Below are 10,901 nucleotides of genomic sequence, written 5' to 3' on the forward strand. Positions count from 1 at the left end.
CCTTTGTGTTCGCTTCAAATATTGAGTGCGCTATGGACCAAGATATTTATTAATGGGCAGAACCTTGATTTTACATGGCGGCCATCTTGAAAATCCATCATGATGATGTGGCCCCTACCCCAAAATGAAAGCTATGGTGATGGGGAACACGTGGAAGAAATGTGGTGCTTTTGTCCGGCGTGTCCACATCCTTCTCAAATCTGGTGCTAAGCCACCGCACTATGATGACTTGTCGTACAGAACTTGTAAGTCGCTTTGGATAAAAGAGTTAGCTAAATGACTAAATGTAAATACCCATTGTTCAATTAATAAACTGTATGCCTCACTGTATGGAAGAGACTGGGATAATTATTTTGTGCAAGGCAACATCAGGCTTGACTTAAAACATTACTTTCCTAACTTAGTGAAACTAAATGTAACAAATTAACACATAGATATAAATGTACTGAATTGTTATTTCTCTTATTTTATTTATTATTATATTATATGAAATAAAAAATAAATGACTGATACCCGATCCAACTATTTTAGTGATATCGGGGCCGATATCAATATTGGATCGGTGGATCCCTCATTTATACGGCCGACCCAATTTCAATTTATGCCTACAAGGAAAAGGCAGTGATTGGCCATCCCGTTTGAAAGGAAACAAAGTGTTTTGCACATTGTACCACAAGTGTTTGCTCGACGATGCTTACAGTGTTTGTGCCCCCCCCCCCCCCCCCCCCCCCCCCCCCCAATTTAAAATTTTTATTCTCTATTGTATTTTTATTTAGCTTGACGAGCAACTTCCTTGTTCTTCAGTGTGAACAATGGCTGGCAAAATCATTTGGTGAGTAATTTCTCACTGAAACTGCAGCCCAGCCTGTTTTTTCCTCATCAGGCACAAAATAGCACAGGAAGAAGACATTAAACAGTCAAATGGTCACATTTTCTGTCTCACCAATCAACCAAACTTGCTTAACCTCATTCTTACCTCCTAACAGATGGACTGTCAGCAGACATTGTCATTTTCAGCGCTATCTGAAGACTCTGGCAGGAGCACTCGTTCAAGGGTACTACGACTATGCTTGCACCTCATGGTACCAAAAGCACCTCAAAGGCACTAAAAACCAAATTACAAACATCTCAAAACAAACTAGTCAGACTACTGCTTGACCTGACTCCTAGAACCCACCTCACCCCTGCACACTTTGCCAGCCAACCTAGGATGGCTTAGAGTAGACGACAGAGTACAGCAACTTGCAATGGGCCTGGTCTACAAGATACACTACACGACCAAGGTACCCATGTACATGTCAAAATACTTCCCAAAGGTCAGTGAATACCACGATCACAACACCAGAGGGAGCTCCACAAATGTAAAACCCAGATTCGGCTCAAACAAGGGACTAAACACATTTCGCAATTATGCCACAACAATGTGGAACGCCCTACCCAAAGCTGTAAAGGAATGTGAATCACTACCCACCTTCAAAAACACTCTCAAAGAACACCTACGGGAGACTACAATTCAAAACTGGCCCCTACAAATGTCCTAACCCAGTTGTACAATAAAGACCAAGCATGGCTTTGTCAGTATTCCAATGTACAGCCCCACCCAACCCCACCCCACCTACCCAACCTCCTCCAATGTACAGTTTCTATGTCAAATGTATGTCAGTATTCCAATGTACAGTGTGTCCCCCCCCCCCCCCCCACCTCCAATGTACAGCCCCACCCCACCTACCCAACCTCCCCCAATGCACAGTTTCTATGTCAAATGTATATACACTCTTTTTCTGGATTTTTTTAGTATCACAAACAGTACTGTATTTGAAAATCTGGTATGTCATAAATGTATAGATGTAGCAGTACTGTCTATCTGTATGTCGTGTGTGTCATATGATGAATTGAAAATGGGGGACCCTGATGGAAACAAGACGAAAGTCTTTCTCAGGTCTGCATCCTCTTAACAATTGTATGTATTGAGCTGTACTGTACTGTACCCATTCTGCAATCTGTTAATAAACTTTTCAATCAATCAATCAATCTGCATTATCTCCAGACAGTTTTTCATGGTACAGAAACACGTTTCATTTATCTGTTGACAGATTTGTGTCATTAACACAATGTTGGTCAACGATGATTATGTTGTTCTCATGACATGGCATGACCATGGTGTTTTAATCTCATGTCTCTCCAACCTGTACAGCATCACATGTATGTTAAGAAGAGAGTGAAAAGAAGTTGCAAAACTGCTTTGTCTCTTACGACACAGGTGCTTCTAAATGTGTCCCTGTGAACAAGCCTAGCGACATTCTTAAACACCTACAGTGCAAGTCGTGTCGCAGCTCAGGGTTGATGAGATAGGACTGACTCCTATCTGATAATGATTTGGCTATAGTAAAGACCATGTTTGTTTTGAAGCTTGCCATGATCCCAACCGAAGACCAAAACTCTACATCATGATGAAAGACTCGCAAATTGTATCCCTTCTCCTGTTTATCTCAGGTGTGTATCAAATAAATATTTATTTCTATGTTGTTTCCCCCTGGTAAATAATTTACTGTACCGACAGTATCATTTATCTGTACCAACATGGAGCTGTGAATTCCCCAGGAAAGAATACCTGTTGAAGGTAACATAATAGTATTTGAAGACTTAGAAATTATATGTATTATAATTAGTTGTTGTTGTTGTTGTTGTTGTTGTTGTTGTTGTTGTTGTTGCTGTTGATGATGCTCTGACTGCGGCCTAATTAGCTGTCTCTAACCATTATTGTATTCTCTACAATGATTTCACAGGGCTGTACACCTTCACTTCAAGCTCACCAGAGTACCATTTTGTTAATATTCGTCACAACTACATAAATGCAAAGAGCTATTGCAGAGATGTGTACACCGATTTGGCAACTGTTGGCAACTCGACGGATTTGGCTCGATTGAACGCTTCAGTACCGAGTTGGTTAGTCAGGGGCTGGATAGGCCTGGAGTTTGGAGACGTCCAGCTGTGGCATTGGTCTTTGCCCAACCAAGAGCTGGATTTCTTTAACTGGGCGTTCAGAGAGCCACAGGACCAAAGTCAACCTGCCTGTGTGGCAATGCATCGGAGTGGTGAATGGTTTGTAAGTGACTGTAACACTAGACAGCGTTTCGTTTGTGAAGGTGAGTACAATAGTGATATTCTTTTCGACCAATCAAATAAATACAATCCCACTGTATCATTATTTTTATTCTAATTAGTGTATATACTGACCACATCGTGCACAATTGTACAGCCCTGGCCTATTTTATTTGGTATTTAATTGTATTTGATAATTGTATCATATTCTATTGTGCTTCTATGTTAATTTAGTTTATATTCCATGTTGTTTTATTCTACCTCTATATTTTATTCTACCGTTATTGTCTGTCAAATGCCAAAAACTATACCAAATCAAATTCCTTGTATGTGTAAACTACTTGGCAATAAAGACCTTTCTGATTCTGATTCTGACAACAATATACAGTATACTTCAGTGCAATGTACCACCACAATATATCTTTCTACATTTAGGAGGACCCTTATGTAACAAGACAAAAGTATTTTTCTGGTCTGCATCCTTTTAGCAGTTGTTTGTATTGAGCCGTACTGTATTGTACCCATTCTGCAATCTGTTAATAAAGTTTTCAATCAATCAATCAACCGTAATCAATCTTCCCACCTGCAGGAAGTAGTCCTAATACGAGTCACCTGTTCTTTGACAAGAGAAAATCATGGAGAGGGGCTCAAAACCACTGCAGGAGCATATCAACAGACCTAGTCAGCATACAGTCAGCGGAGGAGAATCAAGCAGTGCTGAGTGTGTCTCTGTCACAGACAGAGGAGGATGTGTGGATTGGCCTCTTCAGAGATCCCTGGAAGTGGTCAGATGGAAGTAACTCTTCATTCCGCTTCTGGAAGCCCAACCAACCTAGCAACAATAGAAACCAGTTATGTGTTGCTGCTATATTTAGGGATGATTGGGAATGGAATAACCGGAAATGTGACAATGAACTAAAATTCATTTGCCAAGGCGGTGAGTTGGTGTGCGTTGCTTGAGGTGCCGTAAATGTTCTCTTGGCAGTAAATTCATATTTTAGGATTTGTACAAATTGTATGGCAGCATTGTGTATTATTTTCTTTTACAATATGAAATAGAGACACAGGTGTCCTCTTTTAATTGTCTATCTTAATTGAATATTCTTTCTTGCAGCTTTGAAATCAACTCCAGTGCCACCGACAACCAAACAGACAACTACTAAGCAAGCAGCTATAACACAAATATCCACTGATCTGCCAGTTATTACAAACAGTACAAATAAAAATATCGAAACAACACTTCATACTACCACCCGTGCTCCTACTCACCCGTCAAACACTGATGACATAAGCACTGAGCAAGCGACAACATCCGGCAACAGGCCGGGTCAAAATGTCACTTCAACATTTTCACCTACAACTACGGGTACATTGAACACCACAGATCACGGTTCATCGAACCCAAGCCCTCAGGTCAACCGTGTGACTACAGAGGGTGTTGCTGTGACGGAAATACAGTATTCACTCTCCACTTCAACATTTTCAACCCTAGTGTTCAATACCACAGATCACGATTCATCAAACGCAACCACTGAGGCCAACGGTGTGACTACAGTGGGTGTGGCTGTGACCCAAACACAGCATTCGCCGTCCACAACCCCCGGAATGGACGACACCTCTGGGTCAACAACCCTGGAGCCGACTGCAACCTATAGCATCGCAGTGTCTGCTGCTGTAATGCCAACGGAGGACAGTCGAGGCTCGACTCCAGGTAACATTCTCCTGTGACGTGTACAAATGCCATATTTTCCCCACTTTAAACAATTGTGAATCCTGACGCCCCTATGAAATGACATTAACGCAATTCTTCCATCTAATTATTTCCAAAAAGACAATCTGCTATTGATCCAGGAGAATATGACATGGACGGAGGCCATGGGTTACTGCAGGGAGCACCATGTCGACCTGGTCTCTGTCACCACCACGGTGCTTCAGGAGTGGGTGGCAGAGAGGGCGAAGAACGCCACGTCATCCCACGTCTGGCTGGGGTTGCGTTACACCTGTGCTTTCAACTTTTGGTTCTGGATACGGTCGGATGCCGGCTGCTACCAGAACTGGGCCCCAGGACAGGGGAAGGAGGGAACACATGACTGCGGGGTAACAGGTGCCATCGAGGCCACCGGGGGGCAGCAGTGGGTCAGCTTGCCTGAGACGGACAAACTCAATTTCATCTGTTATACATGTGCCGAGGACCATGGGTAGGCCCCGTCAGACTTCTGATTGTGAAGATGTTGTCTTTGTGTATGCTCTATTTTGTTCCACAAAGTCAAACCGATGGAGAAGCAGGATATCAAAGAGGTCATCAAAGAAGCGGGGTACTGTATTCTCGGTCCTCGCTCCACAATGGTGGAATGAACTTCCCACCACAGTCAGGACAGCCGAAACCCGCCAAAACCAGCCCAACCCGCCCCAAATTGACTAAAAACACACTTCTTCAATCAATATCTGAAATGAAAAAAAGACTAACCCTTACTAGTAGTATGCACTCTGCTTCTAAGCTCTAAGGAATCTACCATGCCTATATTACTACCTACTATGCCAATATGTCTATAGTACTACACTTAAGACTGTAGCACTAAAGTTCGACACTGTTTGACGAACAATGTCACTTACCCTTAGCTGCCAGAGTTATACCCTTCCTGCTGACTTGTTGTACTGAACTTGTGACGTTAAATGAAAATGTTGAGACGTATTTCTGCAGTGTTTGTTTTAAGGCCTTTGTTCATATATATTCATATATATATATAGGATAATAATATATATATAATCCTATATATATATATGCATCTAGGATCACACAAGACCCCTGCATGGTCTATAGATATCACTTATTCCATCCATATTTTATCGCTTTGGATAAAAGCATCAGCTAAATGTAAAATGTGGAGATGTATTTCTCCAGATGACTGTTTTAATGCCTTTGTTCATATATATATAGGATAATATATATATATATATATATATATATATATATGCATCTAGGATCACACAAGACCCCTGCATGGTCTATAGATATCACTTATTCCATCCCTATTTTATCGCTTTGGATAAAAGCGTCAGCTAAATGACTAAATCTAAATGTAAAATGTGGAGACGTATTTCTGCAGACGACTGTTTTTGGTTTAAGGCCTTTGTTCATATATATATATATACATATATATATATATATATATATATATATATATATATATATATATATATATATATATATATATATATATATATATATATATATATATATATATATATATATATATATATATATATATATATATATATATATATATATATATATATATATATATATATATATATACAGTATATATATATTATCCTATATATATATATGCATCTAGGATCACACGAGACCCCTGCATGGTCTATAGATATCACTTATTCCATCCCTCTGAGCTTCATCGAGATCCAGCTGCCCATTCTATTGTTGGAATAGGATCTCAGGGTACGCCGTGTGGGCGTGCACATTCACAGTCATGGGCAGCAGAGTGATCTATCTGTTCTATGCCTTTCACTTGGGGGTGAGTATTTGCATATTGACCCCCTGGGTTGGGCCCCTAGATTTTCTTTTTAAGATCACCAGGGTGTAGTCCCCCACTAGACTGCCTGCTGCCCTCACTGACCTGACCTTCAGCCAGACGAGGGTCTCACCCCCCTGTCTGTACCCTTGACGTACACGGACTATCGACGGCCACCATGCCTTCATGACTTGCACTGATACCACTACTTGTGAAAACTGTATTTCAATAATCGGCATATGTCTGTGTTGTCCAGAAAATACCTTTATGAAATGATTGGTATGAACTGTAAAATATCTATAAATCTATCTGTCTGTCTGCTATCTATCTATCTATCTATCTATCTATCCGTCTATCTATAAACCAACAGAACATGCTACAAACGTGCATGTTTATATAAAGGTATTACAGCAACAACTGTAAATGATTTGAAAGCGACTGTTTCTGAGATTGTTTGAGCAAGTAAACAAAGGTTAAAAAGAACATGCATATACATAGACAGCATGTGTAGTGAATCATAACTGTACCTTTCCACCAGCTCTCAGTTGAAACCTCTAAGACTTGAGCTGTAGATAGAATCTGGTACATTCTATGAAGAGGCTTCAAACCACAATCTGATGCAAGATACAAATGTACATAGTGTCTATATAACCTGTAATAAACTGAAGCTTGAGGCGCACCCTCTTATTCAAGTCTAGAAAGGAATAATTTAGTTAAATCCTTTAGAATATTCTGCATTCAAGGACCACCCACACCTCTGTATAAAAAATTGACTCTCACACTTTCATCACTTTCAATATTACATGAAAATCTTTAAAGAAAGCTCCTGCAGCATGTTGACTGTCGAGAGGAACGGGGGTTACATTAACAATATATAGATCTAAAGTGTAACACGATTTGATTATGTATCTCCCTGAAATACCAGTATATAGCTTGTAATCCTGCTCCTGCGGTTTGATAACTAACTTTTGCGTCCACCACTGTGCGGCTTGTCACTTGTCAATTACTACGCTCCATTAGACTTGAGTGTGTCCTCGCCCAGGTCTGTCCCTGAAAAGGCATTGGTCAGCGAGACTCCCATCAGTTCAATGTTAATGTCCCATTGGGTCCAGTCAGTCGGCCTCTTTGGATTAGCCCTCCCTCTCTCTCTTTCTCACCCTCCCCTCCTCTTGTGTGCTGTCCAGCTGGCTGTGACCTCTCACCCTCTGACCCTCACTCCTGACCCCTGGAGACGTTCCCACGCCACACCCTTTTGTGTGCCCCTCTCCATGGAAACCCAGTGGTCACTCCCTCCTCCGCTTTTGTGTGTGTGTGTGTGTTGGGGGGGGGGGGGGGGGGGGGGGGCATAATTCTGTTTCATTGGGATCAGTGTAATGCAGCCTAATTTGGCTTAATCCTATATGGAGCGTGTGATACCATAAACTTAAAATTGCTAAGCTATATTCACAGGTATATTAATAAATTAGAGAAATATCTACATGGAAAATGAGTGTGGGTCACTCAAAAAGTAATCTTTCTGTTCAAGTATTTCACTACAGAACACGCACATTTCTCTACATCACACTCTATTAAAAGGCCGGACGCACTCTTATAAACTAAACCTTGCTTTGTGAGATTCATCTACAACGATTGATTTCTCTGCAAATGTATATATATATATATATATATATATACGTTTATATATTTTTTCAAACCCATTTATCATCTAACCTGTAGCAATACCCTGTCAAAAAAGAAGTATACATTTAAAGTTTTAACTTTCCCATCTCTCCACCTGCCGTATGCACCTCCATCGTTCCTCCTCTCCTTTCTCTCCATTCTGCGCCCCCCTATGCACCTCCCTCCTTCACCCTCTGTCACTTTCACAGTTAATTGTAGCAAAAGAGATTTTCTCCATTGAGGCCCAGTCTCTTAGGTAACCTCAGTCCTGCATGAAATGAGATGGATAGAGGGAGGGGGAGAGAGAGAGAGAGAGAGAGAGAGAGAGAGAGAGAGAGAGAGAGAGAGAGAGAGAGAGAGAGAGAGAGAGAGAGAGAGAGAGAGAGAGAGAGAGAGAGAGAGAGAGAGGGAGAGAGAGAGAGAGACAGGCACATGGACAGACAAACTGAACAGGCAGCATGCAGAGGATGGATACAGAGCAGAGTGGACTTTGAACCATGGGACTACATTTGGAGAAGAAACCCCAAAAGTTAAATAATAATAAATAAAAAAAGATAAGTACTTCTTCAGGAATATTATTGAACTCTGGTGGTGCATCAAGATGTGAGTATGAGAAAGACCTCCGTGTACTTTGTTTCATAGAGTAATACAGAATGATTCATTGATATAGGATGCAGATATAGTGGCTAAATAATGTTGGTTATTGTATTTTCACATTATCACTTGTCTTTGCTTGTTATTAGGATCAATGTGGGGTGATTTGCCATTTTTGAGGGGAGAGAAACCCTTTGAGCACACTTTCCTCCCCAGGACATGAACACAGCTACTGGATCTACTCCTCAGAGACATTCTTCAAAGACCGTTAACTGCTTTAGACGTGTCCTACGCCATCCAGCCATGGAATTATAGACACACGATTGAATGGAAAGGCTGAACATGTCATGATTTTCCCCTGCAACTCTGTGTGACATCATATGGATACCTCCTCCAACAGCAGGTTTCACTCTCAGGGCCACGAGGTGCTGCCATGTGTTGCAGTTTCTCCCGCCTGTGACAAGAGAGTCCGGAGCTGATTGTCCAAACGCAATTCTTGTGCGTCTTTCTCCGTATCCAGGAGTTGTGGATGGACATCACGCTCCTGACGCTCATTCCTTCACAGATGCTGAAATGATACACATTGAGATAAGAAAAGAGATGGGGATTTGCAGTTTTTTACACAGACCATGCTTGTACATTGTTCAATTAGGAGCAATCGTGCATCAATATGGATACTAATGTTGGAAGATTTTGTATAAGTATGCAGTAACAGTTGTGTCCCTTAACACCGGGGTGTCAGTGTGGTATTTGGAGGCGATTTAGCTTCAAGTAGATCTTCTCACACAGACTTCTCACGCATTGCAGAGGAACCCATGGAAATCTCATGTCTCATGTTTTTCTTTCTAAGAGCACTAGCACCCTGATCTTAAAGTCGAATTGTGATGGCCACCTTTAAATTTGACCAAGAAATTAATGAGCCATTTCGAGCCATTTAGCATGTAAAAAGAAAAGAAAGAAAAAACACACATCAAATTACAAATTGGCCAAAAAGGTTAGGGCTGAAGCTACAAGCTTGTAAATGCCCTAACCCAGTGCATCATCTTAAATGTATTGTTGATCTTCGTTATCAACCAAAAAAACTAAAAATAATAATAATTTACAACAATCAGAAATAACTCTTTTTTAACAGTTGATCTAATCAATTTGATTCGAAACACATGATTAACCATCCACGGCATACTTCTCAAGAATAAGTTGTTTGTACTTCCTTTTGAAATTAGCAGTATTTTTACTTTCTTTTAACTCCTCTGGTAGACGATTCCACAACTTCACCCCACTGTGAGCTGTAGAGTATTGTAGTTGAATTGGGGGAGTGACATTGGTATTGACATCAATCAAGACATCTGATAATGATGCATTTACCAATAGAGATATTTACCTTTTTAATGCACTTTAAAAATAAATAAAAATAAAGGCTATCCAGTAGCCACTCTGCTTGCATTCCAGCCAATGTTCTTGATTCATATTGGATAGAAAATCTACAGGTATCTGGCTACACTTCGAAGACAGATGATGACATTTCTACGCAGAATGTATGAAAAGAACAAACGCTGATTGAATTGATTGAAAATGTTATTAACAGATTGCAGAATGGGTACAATACAGTACAGCTCAATACACACAATTGTTAAGGGGATGGAGACCAGAGAAAGACTTTCGTCTTGTTTACATAAGGGTCCCCCATTTTCAATTAATCATAAATGCATCACTGTCATGTTATTGGTGTGCAAAAGATGAAAGAAATAAAGTCTCCCATGTGACACCGTCTCCTGCTCTTTATTACGAGTCAACCGTTTGTACATTTTGAAAATGGTACATTTGCTACGTAATTCATATATCTGGGTATACAAAGAATAACAAAAACACATAGTTTGCAGCCATGTCCTTAACTTCATTAATACAATTAAAATGAGTAAAAGAAAGTTTTAAAACAATGCTCAGTGGCTATTATATTTTATTAGCCTGATATTTTAATATGTAATATAATACATGGAATTAAATAGATTAGAT

General features: G+C 40.3%; 1 protein-coding gene across 1 annotated transcript; it reads left to right on the plus strand.

Annotated features, from left to right (window-relative positions):
* Nucleotides 1-2,321: 2,321 nt before the first annotated feature.
* LOC311245805 (uncharacterized protein) lies at nt 2,322-6,226 on the plus strand. The gene is made up of 5 exons (XM_084335793.1): nt 2,322-2,493; nt 2,787-3,146; nt 3,692-4,039; nt 4,217-4,813; nt 4,934-6,226. The coding sequence occupies exons 1-5, from the start codon at nt 2,448-2,450 to the stop codon at nt 5,302-5,304; spliced, it is 1,722 nt and encodes a 573-aa protein (XP_084191919.1). The 5' UTR covers nt 2,322-2,447; the 3' UTR covers nt 5,305-6,226.
* Nucleotides 6,227-10,901: the final 4,675 nt, after the last annotated feature.

Source organism: Notolepis coatsorum (assembly GCF_963971535.1).
Source record: "Notolepis coatsorum genome assembly, chromosome: 19".
In the NCBI taxonomy this organism is placed as follows: domain Eukaryota; kingdom Metazoa; phylum Chordata; class Actinopteri; order Aulopiformes; family Paralepididae; genus Notolepis; species Notolepis coatsorum.

Bases quoted from the DNA above. Each gene is read 5' to 3' on its own strand.
- LOC311245805 (XM_084335793.1), top strand. From the start codon at position 2,448: ATGATGAAAGACTCGCAAATTGTATCCCTTCTCCTGTTTATCTCAG. The intron at 3,147-3,691 runs GTGAGTACAATA...TCCCACCTGCAG, and splicing joins ACAGCGTTTCGTTTGTGAAG to GAAGTAGTCCTAATACGAGT. The intron at 4,814-4,933 runs GTAACATTCTCC...ATTTCCAAAAAG, and splicing joins CAGTCGAGGCTCGACTCCAG to ACAATCTGCTATTGATCCAG.